The 20,890-nt window shown below is 35.2% G+C and overlaps 1 protein-coding gene across 4 annotated transcripts in view; it reads right to left on the bottom strand.

Annotated features, from left to right (window-relative positions):
* arhgef12b (Rho guanine nucleotide exchange factor 12b) overlaps positions 1-20,890 on the bottom strand; it is a 139,525-nt gene that overhangs the window by 68,968 nt on the left and 49,667 nt on the right. For all 4 annotated transcript variants that reach the window (XM_089129900.1, XM_039662472.2, XM_089129901.1 and 1 more), the window contains exons 4-14: positions 13,410-13,508; positions 12,986-13,035; positions 10,511-10,568; positions 10,190-10,383; positions 7,605-7,724; positions 5,446-5,574; positions 5,215-5,340; positions 5,046-5,138; positions 1,365-1,475; positions 1,086-1,178; positions 957-999 (exon numbers count right to left, since the gene is read on the bottom strand). In XM_089129900.1, coding sequence (XP_088986026.1) covers positions 957-999; positions 1,086-1,178; positions 1,365-1,475; positions 5,046-5,138; positions 5,215-5,340; positions 5,446-5,574; positions 7,605-7,724; positions 10,190-10,383; positions 10,511-10,568; positions 12,986-13,035; positions 13,410-13,508 — 1,116 coding nt within the window. The remainder of the gene's footprint in view (positions 1-956; positions 1,000-1,085; positions 1,179-1,364; positions 1,476-5,045; positions 5,139-5,214; positions 5,341-5,445; positions 5,575-7,604; positions 7,725-10,189; positions 10,384-10,510; positions 10,569-12,985; positions 13,036-13,409; positions 13,509-20,890) is intronic.

Raw genomic sequence — 20,890 nt, 5'->3', positions numbered from 1 at the left:
TATTTCTTAAATATATACAAGAATTTCTGTGTATTTCTATATATATAAAATAATTATACACAGTGCACCCACATATATTATGTAAACACAAACTTTTATTTTGGATGCGATTAATCGTGATTAATCGTTTGACAGCCCTATTTCAGATTTAAATAACTTTCAATATCTAGCACTAACCTATGCAGAAAGATATTGTGTATAACTTCAGCTTTATTTTTGTTACATTTTAGTTTATTTTTGTTAAAAGATATGCAATCTAATGGTAAGACTTTATAATAAGGTCTCACTTGTAAAAAACTGAGTTAAAGTACTAACTAACATGAACTAACAATGAACAATACATTTGTTACAGTATTTATTAATCTTTGTTAATGTTAGTTAAAAAATCCAGCTGTTCATTGTCTGTTCATGTTAGTTCATAGTGCATCAACTAATGTTAACAAATACAACTTTTGATTTTATTTCCAAAATGAACATTAACTACAATTAATAAATACTGTAAAAATGCAGTGTATTCTTACTTTATGTTACTAAATGTTAACTAAAGAAAACTTATTGTAATGTGTTACCATTATAATATTGGTATTTTATAGGTAACTTATAGGTTTTCAGTCATAACAGAAAAATAATCATTGACTTATCAGTATCAATCCCTATGAGAGAGGAATTTGTTGGTAACATCCTAGATTATAATTGCAGATACTATAACATTACATCTGAATTAGCATTTCCCCAATTAGCAATCAGACAAACCCCATGTTTAATATGATTTATTCAAGTAGGAAATATTACTGGATCATCTTTTTTGTTGGTCCTAAAACATTTCTATGAAACAATGAGATTTTAAGTTGAAGGTCTGGGTTTGCACAACATTTTTATCAGCCTATCATTTTATAACGTAAGTGATATAAGTGATTAAACAATGTATTTAGAGTTTATTAGAGGTTTGAACTAACCCAGGTCAGTGATGATGGATTCAGGTACTGTTACTTTCAAGCTCTGTTTAAAAACAAAATACACCTTAGTCAGAGATCACATCATCTAAGACAAGCTAAAGAATCTGAGCCTGTGGTAAGGTCCCTCACAGCTGTTTTGTCTATGAAGAAGGTATCCATGAGGATTCGTCGTGTCTCTTTGGAGCTGGTCTGTTTGTAAAGTTCAGCATAGAGGTAGCACAGCTGCGAAGTGAGAAGGGAGATGAGAGGCGCTTTAGTGATGTGACTCATCTGATCTGAGACCAAATTATAAGCATGCAAGAGAGATTCATGGAATATGGAAAATCCTTTATAAATATTTTGTTAGATGCCTGGAAATTCCAGGTTCTTGTGAGAGGGTTTGCGGGTAAGAGGGGTGATCGATCTCACCAGAGGCGCAGGGTCAAACTGAGAGACCACATGATGGATAAAAGCTGCTAGGTGAGCAGGCCGGGATTTCAGGAGGTCTATGCTCTGAAAACAGCTACACTGGCCATTCATCTAGAGACAGAGAGAGACTTATTTACAGTACAAGGCAAGCACACATTTTTATATCATTAAACTTCATGATTCAGTGGCAAACTTACATGTGGTATTGTGAATGTAACTGTGTAAAAGTGTTTGCCATTTTCCATGAATAAATTAAAATCTAGTGAGTCTCCTCATTATAAACTGTTTACATAGTCTGTTATCTTCTAAGGCAACATCTATCCTGAAAGGAAGCTTCATAAACAGCGTTGCTGGAAAAGTGTGTGGGGAGATGCATCAACTTCTAATGGGAGTGAAGTAGAAGTGTGAAATACTATAGCCTATATACCCCGAAAAAGTTAACTCATTACTATGAATGACAATCAATATTTTCTGGCAATCAATGTTTTCACTTATACGTATGGTAGGGGATGCTATTACTCATCTCCTGAAGAGTACAGAATCTCCAGACGCAAAAACAAGCGAAAAAGAAACAAAAACAAGCGATAAAAGCTTTGCTTATGCATATGTAAGGTGACACAATCATCAAACATTCAACACCCTATAAATCGAGCTTTGGGGGTCTTGATGGACTCAATCTACTCGGCCTATGTTTTAATCATCCTTCTGAATCTGATTCAGATGACGTCTTTCTCAGCTTTTTGTTCAAAATGTTGCTTTTTATTGAAACCTACCCACATTCAAGTGTTGATAAAAAAATAATGCATGAAGCTAATTATCTTTTTTTTCAAATATTGTTCAAATGTTCAAATATTCATTACATGTTTGAATACATTCGAATATTCATACATTCAAATATTCAACAAAATATTCTGGGGGCCATGAAAGTTTTGTCAAAATAATCAAAAGGTCTGGCGCTAGCTGGTAACTTTTCTTTCTTTCTTTTTTTACGCTCGCTGGGAAAGAGGAAGCTTGTTTCTGCCATAAAATGAAAAAAAAAAGGTAATTGCGACTTTTTACATCTTTTTACATGACTTTACATCTCGCAATTCTGAGACAAAGTCAGAATTGCAAGATATAAAGTGGCAATTGCGTGTTATAAAGTCGGAATTGCGAGATATAAAGTCAGAATTGCATGAAATAAAGTCAGAATTGCGAGATATAAAGTCAGAATTGCTAGATATAAAGTCGCAATCGCATGTTATAAAGCCAGAAATGCATGATATAAAGTCAGAATTGTGAGATTTAAACTATTCTGAGGGGAAAAAAAGTTAGTCTTTTTTCCCCTTAGAATTAGCCTGATTACTCGCAATTGGGAGTTTATATCTCACAATTCTGAGAAAAGATGTCAGAATTTCGACATATAAACTCACAATTGTGTTATAAAGTCAGAAATTGTGAGGAAAAAAAGTCAGAATTGTGAGATAAAAAGTCGCCCTTCTGTCTTTTTTCTCTCAAAATTCCGACTTTATATCACGCGATTCTGACTTTATATCTCGCAATTCTGACTTTATATCTCGCAATTCTGACTTTATATCTCGCAATTCTGACTTTATAACACGCAATTCTGACTTTATAACACGTAATTCTGACTTTATATCTCGCAATTCTGACTTTATATCTCGCAATTCTGACTTAATATCTCGCAATTCTGACTTTATATCTCGCAATTCTGACTTTATAACACGTAATTCTGACTTTATATCTCGCAATTCTGACTTTATATCTCGCTATTCTGACTTTATATCTCGCAATTCTGACTTTATAACACGCAATTCTGACTTTATAACACGTAATTCTGACTTTATGTCTCGCAATTCTGACTTTATATCTCGCAATTCTGACTTTATATCTCGCAATTCTGACTTTATATCTCGCAATTCTGACTTTATATCTCGCAATTCTGACTTTATAACACGTAATTCTGACTTTATATCTCGCAATTCTGACTTTATATCTCGCAATTCTGACTTTATATCTCGTAATTCTGACTTTATATCTCGCAATTCTGACTTTATATCTCGCAATTCTGACTTTATATCTCGCAATTCTGACTTTATATCTCGCAATTCTGACTTTATAACACGCAATTCTGACTTTATAACACGTAATTCTGACTTTATATCTCGTAATTCTGACTTTATATCTCGCAATTCTGACTTTATATCTCGCAATTCTGACTTTATATCTCGCAATTCTGACTTTATATCTCGCAATTCTGACTTTATAACACGCAATTCTGACTTTATATCTCGTAATTCTGACTTTATATCTCGCAATTCTGACTTTATATCTCGCAATTCTGACTTTATATCTCGCAATTCTGACTTTATATCTCGCAATTCTGACTTTATAACACGCAATTCTGACTTTATAACACGTAATTCTGACTTTATATCTCGCAATTCTGACTTTATATCTCGCAATTCTGACTTTATATCTCGCAATTCTGACTTTATAACACGTAATTCTGACTTTATATCTCGCAATTCTGACTTTATATCTCGCAATTCTGACTTTATATCTTGCAATTCTGACTTTATATCTCGTAATTCTGACTTTATATCTCGCAATTCTGACTTTATATCTCACAATTCTGACTTTATATCTCGCAATTCTGACTTTATAACACGTAATTCTGACTTTATATCTCGCAATTCTGACTTTATATCTGGCAATTCTGACTTTATATCTCGCAATTCTGACTTAATAACACGTAATTCTGACTTTATATATCACAATTCTTACTTTATATCAAGCGATTCTGACTTTATATCTCGCAATTCTGACTTTATATCTCACAATTCTGACTTTATATCTCGCAATTCTGACTTTATATCTCGCAATGACTTTATAACACGCAATTTTGACTTTATATCTCACAATTCTGACTTTATATTATGCATTTCTGACTTTATATCTCGCAATCCTGACTTTATATCTCGCAATCCAGACTATATCTCGCAATTCTGACTTTATAACACGCAATTCTGACTTTATATCTCACATTTCTGACTTTATATCTCACAATTCTGACTTTATAACACGCAATTGCGACCTTATTTTTTCGCAATTCTGACTTTATAACTCACAATTGCGACTTTATCACACAATTCTGACTTTTTATCATGCAATTCTGAGAAATAAAGTCAGAATTGCGAGATATAAACTCGCAATTGTGAGAAAAAAAGGCAGAATTGTGAGATAAAAAGTCACAATTATTTATTTAATTTTTTATTCAGTGGCGGAAACAAACTTCCATATATTAAAACTGTAATGCTGCTTGCTTTAAAGCAATCTATTATATAAAGTGCTATATAAATAAAAATGGCGTGACTTGACTGAGCTGGTGCAAACAGATCCACGTTGCTATGATCAGATGCTTTCTTAACTTCTATTTTCTCTGTCACTGCTGTCATTTTTGTTGCGTCTTTAATTTGTAATTGAGAAGACAGTGCTCGGCATACATTTATATATTGACCTAAACGCCGCTCCCAACAGACTGTTCGCTATCCGCCTACATAAGAAAAGGAGTAAAACTAGAAGAAACGAGAACTACAGCATGAGTATATCGGGACCTTAGTCACTATTGTTTGGAGGAGAGCCCACGAGTACAAAAATACAAGAAGCACACAGTCCTACCTGTTCCTGCTCTGTGTCAAAGTCTTCGTCCTCAGCACCAATAATGTGCGCAACCGGACGAGAGGAGGGGCTCCCCATACTCGACTGAGAATCCTAAATGAGAAATGCACAATTTTTGCACAGCTCTGAGAAACTACATATAAAGCCATGAGGTCAAGAGGTCACTCACAAGATCAGGTGTGTCTTCGGCATCCGGTGAAGGACAGGAGTTGAGGCTGTCTCGGGGTGTGGTCTTTGGACTGTGGCAGGGGGTCTCTCTTTGGCATGGGCTCTCCAGGAAAGGACTAGGCATGACCTGCATGGAGCAATAGAGAGCAAATGTCAATTACATAGAGGAACCACAGATCTACATTCAAGAAATGTGAACGGGAAGGGTAATGTGTTCGGGAGGTGTACTGACAGGGGTCGTGATATTGTTGGTCCACAATGGCTCCGTTCCAGCATCACCCTGCCAGGAAGGGGGTCGATCCAAATCTCCCCCTCCATCCTCCTGCTCGCCTTCACCTGGCCTTGGAGATATGGAGCCATCCTACAATATACACAAACTCTCATTATGATTGTAACATCATGACGTTTTGTTAGAAAGTGAAGTGTAATTTCCACACCACTAATGGTACTGAATAGAATTGAACAAAATAATGACTGTAACTGTGAGAGGCTAAGCACCATTTTATAAAAGCAAGTTTCCATGTAAAAAGTTCATGTAACTTTTCTCAGAATAGTTTTACATCCAGGTCACAAGAAAAAAAAAAGTAAAACAAAAAAAAACTGAGCAAGAAAATCACTGTATGTTTGTAAACACTGGCATTTCATTTGGTCTCACCAACCTTGCATAAATCATACACACATATAACGTGTCATAGCCAGACACAGTGTGGCAAAACGCGATAAAAAGTGGCTTTTTCATGTTTGATTTGTCCTAACCACTCGTGACAGCAATGCACAAGAGACGGGATTATAGTAAAGTCAAGTAACCTTTATTTATATGGTGCTTTATACAACAGTTTCAAAGCAGCTTAACAGTGATAAACCGGAAAATAATGATTCTATTTTTTAATGGTTTCAATGGTGTTCTGTTACTGATGATTTGCTTTGAGATAATAAAATTACTGAAAAACTTTTTAATATTATGTACTTGCAGAGAGAGACTCCGCCCACATGCTCTTCTGATTAGCTGGGATTTGTAATCGAGTTTGCAGCATCTTGTAGCTGCGTCACATCTGGCGTGGACAGACATATTAACTGTCATTGTAATCTTATCTTATCTGGTTAATGCAGGGTGTAAGAATACATCAGTGTTATTTCAGTATCATTGATGCTATGATTATATTGATATCCTAGTTTGTGTTAATAGTTTGAATTACATTTAATTTTAGTTAAAGTTTTAGTAATTTTGTTGGATGTTTTTATCATTATTTTTAAAACATGATCGTCAATATAGTTTTTGTTGTTTTAGTTTATTTATTATTTTAATACTTCACCTAAAGTCACCATGAAACCAAATTTGGCCATTCTTATTTTTCGTATTAAATATCACAGTTATAGACCATTTCACAAGATGTAAACAACACTGGTCCAGAAGCACTTCCTGTTTCCGTTTTTTAACACTACATAAAAGCTGGGATAAAATAAAACCAACAGAACATTTAAAACTGAATCTAAAAGTTAAACAAACATCTTTAAGATGTTTTCTTTACATGTGAAATAAAGAAAACAGTTACAAACGGAAACAGGAAGTGTTTCTGGACCAGTGTTGTTTACATCTTGTGAAATGGTCTATAAATGATATTTCTGTGCACATCATTATTTATTAATTTTTAAATTCATGTGGCTTCATAATCTTTCAAAACAACTTCCCCTCCCTCTTGCAACGACATCTCTTCTCTTTTCTGTTGAAATGTTTTTTCGGTGCGAGGTCAGGACAATCTGTCACTCACATGACATCACAGCAATAGCAAACCATAACGATCAAATGATCCAATCAATTCCCTATGCACAACATATATATATATATACAGTATATCACTTGAATATTAATCAAAATAGGGAAGAAAAAACTACTATCTTGTGTTTCATGCTGGCATAAACAAAACAAAAATGACAAATGTTGTAGCTGAAATTAAATGGGTATTTAAAAAAAATAGATAATGTTTATTTTATTAAAATAATATTTTCATGGTTTTGGTTTATTGAAACATACCCTGGACAACAATAACTAAATATTCAACTGAAGCTGAACCAGAAATTTTCCATGTGTGCTACTGTCATGCATTCCACATGTTTTACTGATTAATAAAAATGTCACGTTACTTATTTATTATACATTTAGGGGGAAAAAGTGATTGTGAGAATCTCATGAAGAAAAGTCTCCATCATATTTCACCTCACAAAAAAAAAAGGAAGCAAAAATGCGATTCATAATGTCAAGAAACAATCATTTTTAATATATATTACCATCTACATATCACTTTTTTTTTTAAATCAAGAATTTCTCTGAATCAGAGGAAGGGAGCGTGTGTGTGTGTGTGTGTCTGTGTGTGCGTGTATATGAGTCTGTACCTGTCCAGTCCCAGTGGGCTTGCTGAGCTGCTCCTGGTGCTGTGGAATGTGCTTCTTGGCATCCTGGTTTTCCTTCAGTAGTTTAGGTGTAGGGTTCCTGCTGTACTCCTCTGTCATGGCCTGCAATTTATCAAACATCACAGCGGCTCTGATTATTCACAAATCTCTTGTTAGAGAGGATGTGAGATTGAAGACAGACTCTGTCACAACATCACATGTTTGATAAATGTACACTTATATGTATGAGCTCAATGACAGTCCTAACCACACATGAGTCAGTCTACAATTATAGCTTCAGTTCTGCAAATTTAGACATTACTTTCCCACAGTTTAAAACCAAATGTCTGTTACACAGGTCTGCAAATATTAATAGGTGCTGCAAGTGTCAAGCAACTGTGGCAGCAACATTGCAAGTAGTCTTAATCAGCAACACAATCTTTTATAATAATAAAATACATTTCTTGAAGAAACAAAATGATAGATAAAATAACAATACACATCTTGTGTAGGCTTAATTTGTAGATTCTAATAGTCCACTCACAATAACAAATGTAAAATACCTTTTAAAAGTTTGGTACATTTTTGGTAACACTTTAGATTGATGGTCCACTTTAGACATTCTACTAACTACTGTATAAGTAACGTTGCAACTACTACTAACCCGAACCTAACAGTCTACACATACACGCTTATGAGAGTTTTATGGCATGTAGATGCAAAGTTTCTTAATAAGTTAGTAACTTATAATTAGTATAATGTCTAAAGTAGACCAAAATAACGTGTAACCAGATTGAATTTTTTTACATGTTTTAATGTTTTTAAAACTATAATCTTATGCTCACAAAAATTGCATTTATTTGATCAAAAATACTGTGTTAAATATTACTACAATATTATTTTTTCCCTAAAATAACTTTCTACTATATTTTGAAGTTTAATTCATTTCTGTGATGGCAAAGCTGAATTTAAGCGTCACACTACAGAAATCATTCTAATATGCTGAATTGGCTCAAGAAACATTTCTTATAATTATAAATGTTGAAAACAGATGTGAAATAAGTGGCTTTAAAGGAGTAGTTCACTTTTAAAAAACCTTTTGCTGATAATTTACTCACCCCCATGTCATCCAAGATGTCCATGTCTTTCTTTCTTCAGTCGAAAAGAAATTAAGGTTTTTGAGGAAAACATTCCAGGATTTTTCTCCATATAATGGACTTCAATGGGAACCAAACGGTTCAAGGTCCATAAGACAGTTTCAGTGCAAACTGTTCAAAGGGCTTTAAACGACACCAGACGATGAATAAGGGTCTTATCAAGCGAAACGATTGCTCATTTAAAAAAAAAAAAAAAAGTTAAAATTGTATCTCCCGTTCAAACTCGTTCATCTAAATGAACAAATCTTTTTTCGTGTCATTTGGTTCATTCAACCAACGAAATGAACGAGTTGACTCGGGAAAAGATTCGTTCATTTTGATGAACGAGTTTGAATAGGAGAGTCACGAACGCGAATCACACACTAACCCTAGGCGAGCATTTGAGCTTATAAAACTTGAACTTTGTTATTTATTTATTAAATGAGCGATTGTTTCGCTTGATAAGACCCTTATTCATCGTCTGGAATCGTTTAAAGCCCTTTGAACAGTTTGCAGTTTGAAATGAAAGTGTCTTTTGGACCTTGAACCATTTGGTTCCCATTGAAGTCCATTATATGGGGAAAAATCCTGGAATGTTTTCATCAAAAACCTTAATTTCTTTTCGACTGAAGAAAGAAACACATGGACATCTTGGATGACATGGGGTGAGTAAATTATCAGCAAAAGTTTTTTTTTAAAGTGAACTATTCCTTTAAGTACTATGTACTTTCATTGAAACAAATAATTTGATACAATGTACTTATTGTGTACATACATGTTTTTACATTGTACTTGCATTTTTAAAATATCAGCATGTAATTACAGCTGTAACTAATTTATGTAATTACATCTGTAATTAGACAGCTGACCCATCCCTTACACTTTAACCTACGCTTAAACCTACCCATACCACTACACCTGTCCCTAACCTTACCCGTATCACACCTCAATAGCAGCAAAAAGTGTTTTACAATACAACATGAGCACAAGTACATTGTACTTATTTTTCAATGCAAGTACATAGTCCTTAAAGCCACTTAATATAAAGTGGGACCAAACATTTTTCAGTATATGATAAACATATAAAGTTGAAATAGAAATATTTTCTAACATTAAAAGTTTCAAGTCTTTTTTGATCAATTTAAAGTATTCTTGATTAAATCTGATAACAACCTTTCAAACTGCAGTGCATCCTTTAAACGGTTATGAGGAAATACTCAAATCTGGCAACCCAGAAATTATTTTAGTGTAGAGCCACAGCTCTGTTATCTGTCCGAAACACTGTCCGTATGAAAGCATGTGACTGCTGTTGTATTTTTGCTGCTGTGATGCCTCAAACACACAATGAGTTACTGTAGTAAAAAGCTCACAATTCTGTGATTGAAAAAGAACGAGGGCTGATGGAGATCAAGGCTGTTTTTCGGTGATCTGAGGACAAGACTGAGTTCTTACCCATACAGGCAGAGGGGTGGGTTTGCGCTCCGAGGGGCTGGGGGAAGAAGAGGAGCGGTCTGGACCGATGGGCCCCGGGGAGTGAGGGGAAGTGAGCGAGAAGAGAGACCCCTCCTCCACCTCGCCGTCTGAGAGGGGGATCTGAGGCAGGCCTGGCGGTCTCCCCAGCACGGTTAGGGCCACATAGGAGCCCGCTGTAAACAAACACACACAAATAGGTTATCTGTACAGGGAAACCAACCAGCAACTGCACAGTATTGTTCACTTGAAATGCGAATAACTACAGTAAAATGATTAAAGTGAAAGCCACAGGCTACTTACATTTTATTAGCTTTACAACTTCTACATGATTCGAATGTGTAACTAATGTCCCATTGACCTGCATGAAAAAAAAAAAAACACAAAACTGATTAAATTCATAATGATACTCAACACTAAGAGCAATATAGCCAGTTACTTTGTCTATTTCTGCACCAGCAACAAAAATAGTGCCGAAAATGCTTTTTATTTAGCTTGTTTATGAGTTTTGCACGACCAAACTACATTTCCCATTATTCTCTGTGACAGCATGATAAATATATATACACACACAGACAAAGCATAAATTATAAACCAAACATCACGTCATTTGGATTTACCAATGCTCCACTAAAGCTTCCTGTCTTTGTTGGGTAGTGGAAATGAATTTTTTTTAATAAGCAGGGACGCATTAAATTGATCAAAAGTGACGGATCATGTGATCACATACACATGTGATCAGTGGCGGTTCTACTCTGAATTACACCCAGGGCGAGACCCCCTTCGAGCGCCCCCCCCCCCCCCCAAAAAAAACAAAACAAAAAAACAAAAAAAAACAAAACAACAACAACCCAACAATAAAATCACATACCGTTCATTTGAAAAACACAGTTAATAGAATCCAGTTATTTTGCTAGTTTAATCTAACTTTAAAGAGAGGAAGTAACCATTAGCGCATTGGTTATTGCCTTAAATTATATGCATGGCACACTTTTAGTTATGGCTTGTTAAACAATATTTGTCACGAAATGGCATTTTTAAAAGTAAAAGGGTCTGATAGATACTTGTTTAGTAACACAATACTTATCTCTTATCTCTTAAATAATTTTGAACAGCTCTCATATTAAACACTATCCAAACTGTTATAGACCTAAAATAGCTTTTGTAGCCCTATGTCACTCTTAAAATGTTAGAATGTTAGAAAATAGAAAATTGTACTTTGCATATAGGCTACTGTAAAAAGACAAAGTTGATCATTATGTAAATTATTTTCATTTCATGAATATAGTGACCAACATGATCACATACACAAAAAGCCTAATACACAATCAATTCACCAAGTTAATAACATTAAAGATTTGTTTTAAAGGAGTGTCTTTTATCTTACCTACTAAACTTAAAAAAAGGTTAACACAAAAAGAGATTTTATAAAAATATATACCTCATATTTCAGCATTCAATCATCTCTATAAAAAGAATGAGTCAATAAAGATACATTCCTGACATTTATAATGCACAGTAGCTTATCTTTTATTATTAATAGTAAAATTCGGACCGATTTGCCCATGGCTGTCGTTGTTATACAACCATGCACTGGGCTCTCCACAAACAAGTTTTAGTAGCTAATGTATTTCCACCACAGAAAAACGCTCGCTGAAGCTCTGCTAAAAGATTTTTTTATGGAGAAGAGAAAAAACACCCAAGTGTTTGGGTGCACGAGCACTCCCATACTGAAAAGTTTATGAGCGCACCTCCCGCGAGCGCATAATGAGCGCGCTTCCCGTGCGCCTAATCGCCTATTTGAAACGACCTCGAGCGCGCAAAAGACGCGATACGTGAACTAATCAAGAAGAGACCCCCTTGACATCGCTTCTGTGCACGGCACCTTCTCAGCAATTAGGGGCGCCATTGGCAATAATTGAATCGAAATGGTAAAAAAATATAAAACCTTCGCGGCACAGAGGATTTTTTTAACTGCTCGTGCCGCCCCCCATGTGACATGAAGAAATGCGGCCCCGGGCGACTGCCCGGTTCGCCCGTGCCTAGAACCGCTACTGCATGTGATCATGTGTATCTTCGCCATCACATGAATATATTACATTTCAAAATAAGTTCAAACAGTTATATTAATTTGTACACTGTAAAAAATATTTTCATGATTTGTAATCACATGTTTTCTTTTGTCAAATCAACTTCAGATAACATAATATTTTGAGTTTCTGGTGATTAAATCAATCTCCTTCATTGTATTAACTACATTTTTTCCATTTCAATGAACTTAAAATTAAGGCAACCAGGTTAGTTTCTTCATTTTTAAGTTAAACCAACAATATTTTTTTTTTTACAGTGTAATAGTATTTTACAATAATACTGTTTTTAATTATTTATTTTTTTTTTATCAAATAAATGCAGCCTTGGTGAGCACAAGAAACTACTTCACTTACTGAGCCCAAACTTTTGAACGGTAGCGCACGTCACATCATAATTATGACATATTAAGATTTCCAAACTCTTAAGTATGACCAGAGAAATATACACATCTATTCTTCTTTATTCCGCCAGCAGGAGGCAGGACACGGCACCCGAGGCATCCTGTCGACATCAGGTGAGCCTGTCTGGAGAGCTTTTTTGTGTTATAACCTCAGGGCTTAAAGACACAAGCCCAAATAACAGTTTCTGGGGTTGGTCATACAGACTACGCTCGTTTTTAACTGAACCTCAAGAAGTTATATTAATAAATCTGAACTTCATCACATGAAGCCCCTGATTGGTCATCACCTTTATGATCCGGTCGCCTGTCTGAACACCAGCTCGCATGGCAGCTCCATCTACATGCAAAAGAAGAGAAAGAGAGATCATGCGGTCGGCTGGAATGAAAAATATTAAAGTTAGAAGTTCCTTGATCTGAAACCATCATTGTGCCATGATACGGCCACAGTACAGCGTAAGGGCGATCACAAGTAGCTTGAATACACATTTACACTGCCTCAATCTAGTAACTGGTAAAAGCAACTATGTATTTAGCACTGTCAGTGTCGTAATTATACCGTACTGTGGTGTTACACAACTGGATAATTATCTAAGGCTGGATATTTAAAAGAGACAAGTGTGTGTTTAAGTCACTTGTGAAACTACTACTGCATGTGCATGTTATGGAGGGCAAAACAGGGACAATGAACAACACTGTTTGTGTCTTTCTTACCCTCTTTTACAAGCTGTACAAACACAGGGTTATCGCCGCTCACTGTCAGCCCAAAGCCATTCTCATCTTTCTGGATGATGACACAACGCTGCACAAGCCCTAAGAGACAAACAGACAGAAAGATAGGGGGGGATAAAGAAATTGAAAGATATGAAGGGTGCAAGGATGAGGACTTGGTAAATAGCACTCAAGGAGCTGGATAAAGAAGAGTGTGTTATTCCCGGTCACATCCAGTATAGTGGTTGTGTGTAGCCTATGTAAAACCAGCCCAAACGGTTGAGAGACTGAAGGTGAACACAGTGAAAATGATTTCTTAAAAGGCCTTGAGCATGCCAGATGCACTCAGACATAAAAGAGCTTTAGAAACGACATAAACAACAAAAACCTGTTTCTTCTGTTTCTGGCATGACAGTGACTTTATAGGGAATCTATGTGAGAAAATGACTTGACTCAAACACACTACTGTTCAAAAGTCTGTGCCTTTGTTTTATTTTTTATTAAATGAATTCTTTAATTCAGCAATTATGCATTAATTTCATCAAAAGTGACAAGACCTGTATATTTTTACCCAAAAAAATCCTGTTCAAATGCTGTTCTTCTGTTCTTTCTATTCATCAAAGAATACACTGTAAAAAAAGATTTTGACAACATTTTTTCTTTTGTCAAATCAACTTAGATAATTTATGTAGTTCAGATAACATAATATTTTGAGTTTCTGATGATTAAATCAATCTCCATCATTGTATTAACTCAATTTTTCCATTTCAATGAACTTAAAATTTTAAGGCAACCAGTTTACTTATTTTTTTTAAGTTAAACCAACGATATATTTTTTACAGTGTACCCCAAAAGCATAATGGTTTCCAAAAGAAACAGAATAACTGTGTTCAATGTTTCTTGAGCAACAAATCAGCATATTACAATAGTATTTTAAAATCAATTAAAGTTTTACTATTTCAAAATATTAATTTCACAAAGAAATGCAGCATAAGAGACTTCAAAAACATTGTACTGACCCCAAACTTTTGAACAGTAAGTGTTAATGGAAAATATGCTCAAAGAGAAATATAAGATTTTAGATATCAAAGTCAAGATGAAACGGAGTCTGCAATCCATTTTACTTTTGTATTCAGAAGTATTTCCAAGAGAAACAACATATTCAACAAGAAAAAAATTAATATTTTCAATTAATATAAATAGAATATATCAGAAGGGTGTTAGAATAGGAGCAAGTTATTGCATTACATTGAAAGATTACAAAAAATAATATTACAAAGAATAATGTGCACTAATAAATCACAATTTACATTAAGATCAGGAAGGTGTATTATTAATAAACTAAATGGGGCCAATTTTTTAAACATATTCAGAAAAGAATAAATCCCTCAACTATCAGCACTGACGTCTAAAGAAAAAAATTAAAAACGCAAGTTTATAATAATGAAATAAACTATAAGCACTTACAAATAAACAAATCATAATACAGCAGAAAAGAGTTGTGAACATACAAAATAAGTGTGTACCAGCTACACAAATTAAGATTTATTCAGCCCAGATACAATAATAGCCTATATATGTTTTAGTTTTTTGTTTAAATTTGAATATTTCAGTGTGTAAGCACATTGTTATTCCAGATCTGCCAATGCAAATGTATAGTGCAGAAACTACAGAATGATTTATGCCTTAGTTGACTGATGTCTTTTAACATTTTTTACATGGCCGTTGCTTTTGTGAAGAGTGGAAGTGTAAATTTAAAAAAAAAAAATCAAATAAACACGTCAGATAATAAGTATCTCACCAGACTGTGTATCTCACAGTCTATAAGTATCTCACTGCAGTGTGTTTACATAAAGTGTATGGTGTAGCTCATAAGCCATTCATGTGTGATGGCTACAAAGCAGATTTCTCCATTTGTGCTGCTAACACGAAAACACAAATGCACTCGCAAACACTTGGGCTTGAGTGTGACCATTACATTGGACTTGATAAACCTATGCACTCCAAATTTGTGACAACCACACTCAATAAAACAGGACTAGAAGACCTGCCATTGGAATTGTATTGCTTTATGGATGTGACATCGGTCCTAGATGCGTCTTTTCAATCCTCCTTTTTATTGTATTATACACTACCGGTCAAAAGTTTTAGATCGGTAAGATTTTTTTGTTTTTAAAAGAAGTCTCTTCTGCTCACCAAGGCAATTATTTGATAAAAAAATACAAAAACAAAAACAAAAAAACAACAGTAATATTGTGAAATATTATTACAATTTAAAACAGCGGTTTTCTATGTGAATATATAGTGAAGTGTAATTTATTCCTGTGATCAAAGCTGAATTTACAGCATCATTAATCCAGTCTTCAGTGTCACATGATCCTACAGAAATTATTATAATGATGCTCAAGAAACATTTATGATTATTATCCATGTTGAAAACAGTTTTTTACATTTTTATTTCAGGATTCTTTGATGAATAGAAAGTTCAAAAGAACAGAATTGATCTGAAATGGAAAGCTTTTGTAACATTAATCACTACCATTCAAAAGTTTGGGGTCAATAAGAATTTTTTTTTAAATTTTGGGGGAAAGAAATTAGAAAATACTTTTATTCATCAAGGATGAGTTAAATTGATCAAAAATTACAGTAAATACATTTATGATGTTAGAAAAGATTATATTTTAAATAAATGCTGTTCTTTTGAACTTTCTATTCATCATAGAATTTTGGAGGAAAAATGGTACACGACTGTTTTCAACATTGAAAATAATAATTTATGTTTTTTCAGCATAAAATCAGCATATTAGAATGATTTCTGAAGGATCATGTGACACTGAAAAATGATGTGTAATCAGCAACAGTAATGATGTTGAAAATTCAGCTTTCAAATTATATTTTAAAATATATTAAAATAGAAAACTGTCATAATATTTCACAATATTACTGTTTGTCATTTTTTTTTTCATTAAATAAAGCAGCCTTGGTGAGCAGAAGAGACTTCATTTAAAAACATAAAAAATTTTACTGATCTAAAACTTTTGACTGGTAGTGTATGTGCAATTTTTATTCATTTATATGACAAAAAGTAAACTTATTTTTGCATGAAAACATTCACACAGGTTTAATGCGCAAAAATAAGCATGTGTGTGTGTGTGAGTAAACTAGTAAGTTGATTTTCAAAATACTATATGAAAATTATGTGCTTATTTTAAATTCAATTCTTAATGAACAACTCGAGCTGGGTGCACTTGGTCAACTAACCACAAAAATTGGCTAAATAAAATGTTTCAAGCATCTGTTCATCCATTCTGTTCACTTAGATCAAACAGATGGCTATAAAGTCAGATTAAAAGAAAACTAAAAGGCATTAACTCACTATATAATAGTGTACGACGCGTAACGGAGAGACTGTTGCAAAAAGGTTAAGGTGTTTGAGGAAAAGGCACAGCACGTAACCACAATAATGCAAAAGGACCGAGATTGTTGACAATTAAACAGGTCTTTGATTAAATCCAATCCACCAATTTATAGCCCGACACCAAGACATGCTAAAGGATTGGTTCAGGTTGAGTCTGATAGGCCGGCGGGCATAAAAGGGAAAAATTAGGCTCACACACACACACACACACACACAAACCACAGCAAAACTCCAGAGCAGCGGCAGTGACCCATTGACTCTTACCGCAAGACTCTGGCCTTCCATCGGCTACTACACTCTGAATAGGCAGTTCTGACAGCAGAAAACATGCGACACACACACACAAACAGCAAGAGAAATAATATGATTATGCAACAAAAATCTCGTTAAAAAGAGAAAAAGTAACTGATATATAAGTTTGTATGGAGGAAACCTGTGGAGTTTAGCCGAATTGATCACATTTGAGTTTTGGGGAAAATGGTAAAAACAAAATAAATAAATAAAATAACATTTGTATAATAAACAATAATATAATAAAACAAGAATAAATCCAAGTATCACTTCAGTTTTTTTTAAAAAAGTCACACTTTTACCAGATTTGAGAGTTTATCCAAAAACAAATTATTTTAGATAAACTTCATTCATATTCCTGATATTTCAACATTGTTAACAATATGTTCCTTATTTAACATATTAAAATGGATTCTGAAGAAGCCCCACATTTTTGAAGCGTAGTGTGTATTAATCATTTTGTCGTAACACAATCCATATTTCCATCAGGACATTTTAAATTGGTTGTAAATTTATGGATACACTTTGTCCTTGTTACAGTGTACCTGCCCTTCACCAATTTTTAACCCACTTTGAATGGTTATGTTGTAGTAAATGTAAATTAGCAATGTTTACTCGTTCTTCATATTACGTGGACTGAGAAATTCACATTTATTTTGACAGCTCCAGGGCTTTTTTCAAGCCCAGTGCATTATGGGTGTTGAAGTTTTCTTAACTATTTGTCAAATGGGAAGACAGCAGCCTTTTCATTTTGCCAGTGGTGAAGTACCCCTTTAAGTACTGAGTAATATTAAATAACATTTATTTACTGTAGGGTTAAGAATAGGGTTTGCTTAGGGTTAGTTAATTATGCATCATTTACTCTTATTAGAACATGTATAACAAAAACACTAACCTAAATTTTAATCTACATTTAGAAAAAAAACAAAAAAAAAAACAATGTAAACTTATTGAAGGTTTAATGCACAAAAATAAAGGTGTAGGTTAAATAAAGGCTGTCAAACAGTCAGTTTATCCATGACCAGCAGACACAGCTTCCCTTTCCTCCCAAATCATTTATAAAACGATGACTCATAGCCATCTCAGACACACCCTGTATATCCTCCTTGATGACTCGGCTAGATCCCTTACTAAAATAAACTGTCATCATGAAATGAGATTTCCCTCTCCGATGGCCGCACAGCTGTGCGTCTCTGCACTGCAGCAGGAAGAGCGAGAGGGATTACAGGCCTGTGACAACATCCGGAACTTGTGATGAGATGGGCCTCCTACATAAAGGCCCAACCAGGCTGATGAAACGATATCAAGTCCAAAGCTCTGGGAATGAAAGAGTTAAACTTCCATGCTGCATGGCAACATGGGCTCTGGTGTGCTTGATTTGATCACTTCAGTCATGTCTGGTTAATCCCAAGAAAGATTATAAATGAGTCAGGACTTCAAATCCAGGTTTGAAACACAGATGTGTATATACAAGAGCAAATATGACGTTATAAAGAAATTATACATGCCCATGGATCTCTTCTCTTCCCATCGAGTGTGAACATGTGCATTTTGCATTTGTCCAATAAGTCATTTTTTTATTGCTCACTTTTGGTTCATGAGCTGGAACCAGCATTAGATATTGTTGTATGCTGAGTAGGGCTGACTTCTAATAGTCGAGGATTCGACGATTCGATGAGGTCTGATTCGACTATGAACGTTATAGTCGAATACTACACGGCCAGTTCAACCTTGTATAAATCAGGTTATGTGTGTCTCCCGCTCACGAGCGCTCACTCCTAACAGACACACTGTCCCCGGCGCTGCTCGCGCGTCACAGAATGTTCATCAAGCGCTCCCCGTTCACAGTAACAGGGTCGTCTCATTCAAAACAGCCAGCCGTTGCTGTCAGCGAGCCGCCGCACATTGAATACTCATATGAGTCAGGCTGCGAATGTAAGTTACGTGCCCGCCCCAGCCATGGCCGTGGGAACTAGGGGTGCTGAGGGTGCTGCAGCACCCCCTAGCGACAGCTGTTTTACTACATTGAAATTTAATATGACGTAACTTTAAATAACTTTTTGTTTTTCAGCATGTTTTTAAGAACACTTTCTACCTTTATAAAACGACTCTAACGATTATTTAATTTCCATATGTTGTCGAATATAGTTGTATTAATAGGCTGGCTGCCTATCATAAGGCAAAAGTTGATTTCGCATAGAGTGAGTGACATGACACTGGTTGAGGTCCCGCATCTCAAAATTGATTTGACACTCATTTTATGCTTGTGAAAAAACAAAATATAGATGTCTTGATTAAAGCATTCTGTGGCATTAAGTGCTGTTCACAAAGAACGAGTTTTTCCATTACCCTCTGCTACTGTTCCAATGATTTTCCCTGTGAACGCGCACGCAACTGTTGCGCTCGCGTCTCGCGAACGAAACCTCATTCTCAAAACGCGGCACTCAAGTTAAGTTCAACAAAAATGCACCCCGAGACCTTGCATTCCCCCAAATTTGCCTGTATGTGCTGTAATGGTAGTAATGTAATGGTCTAGTGGTAGAACATTAGACTAACGTGCAAGAGTTCTAATCCACACTCCACTCGCATAGTTATTGTTTTCCCCTCATTAAAACCGATTATGTTTATCAGTTGCTGTCAAGCAGGGACATGACAAAATGTTTGAATGCATTTTACTTTGTGGTTTCACCGGTACGAATAGAGATTTCTCCGCAACTGATCAAGCTCGTGTCCGTGTGAAGATGTTCCTTGTGGCAGCGCGAGCCACAAGAGAATCAGCACTCAACGAGTCAACGAGTACTTTGATCACTTGATTTAAAAAAACAACACATTTAAGCGTGCTATTTCTCCTCTTATTTAACAAATGAATGCTCTGCTAGACTAGTTAACCGGATGTTTTATTTATTTGTATTGGTACATCCCATAGACTGTCGTACATCCGTGCCGCGAGATGTTTAAAAGTGCTGGGGACAATATCGACCCTGGCAAAAAGTGGTGGGGAAATTCACAAATAATAATTATTAATAATTATAATAATAATAAAAGGTGTTTCTGGGTTTTTTTTTTTTGTAAAAATATTTCTCAAACGGCACCGATGACCCAATGCCCCTCCAGTAGATCTGCTCTGGCGCCGACTCATTGGCGCCCATTAAGCCCCGCCCCCAGCACCCCCATGATAAAATATGTTCCCACGGCCATGGCCCCAGCGCGCTCACATTAATAAACGCCTCACCTTCGACGCCGCGCACTCACTACATTCCCAGCACATCAGGATGCATAACGCAAATCCAGTCAAACGTTTGACTGCAGTATCTTATGTGCCTCATAATCCGGTGCGCCTTAAAGTGCGGAAAATACGGACTTTTTATATTTAGCCTGAAATAGACAAGCATTCATGCGTGACAAAAAATCTTTAAGTTTTAGGAGGCAAAATATATTTTTTGTAATTCTGTGAATTACACTGCTCAAATCAGATGAGGAAGGGTTGGCTCTCCACAAAACATAAAATATTATTTTTCGTGTTCACAGAGGAAAAAACAATGTTACAGACGTGACAGTTCTCCGACGGACACGAACGCTCTGAAGCAGCACTTAAAGACTGCTTTAAAACGTTCACAGAAGTAAATTTCGTTTTTTTTATAATTTTTTTCTTGATTTTAATTAATGTTTCATCAACCAATTGTCTGGATTTAATAAATAAGAAGGAAAAGCAGACAATTACTGATAATCAAGGCACGGAGGCACCGATGTGTGAACTGGAGCTCGTCTCATAAAT

The sequence above is a fragment of the Pimephales promelas genome, chromosome 4 (genome assembly GCF_988280905.1).
Source record: "Pimephales promelas chromosome 4, fPimPro1.hap1.1, whole genome shotgun sequence".
NCBI lineage: Eukaryota > Metazoa > Chordata > Actinopteri > Cypriniformes > Leuciscidae > Pimephales > Pimephales promelas.
This window is presented reverse-complemented; position numbering and strand designations above follow the sequence as displayed.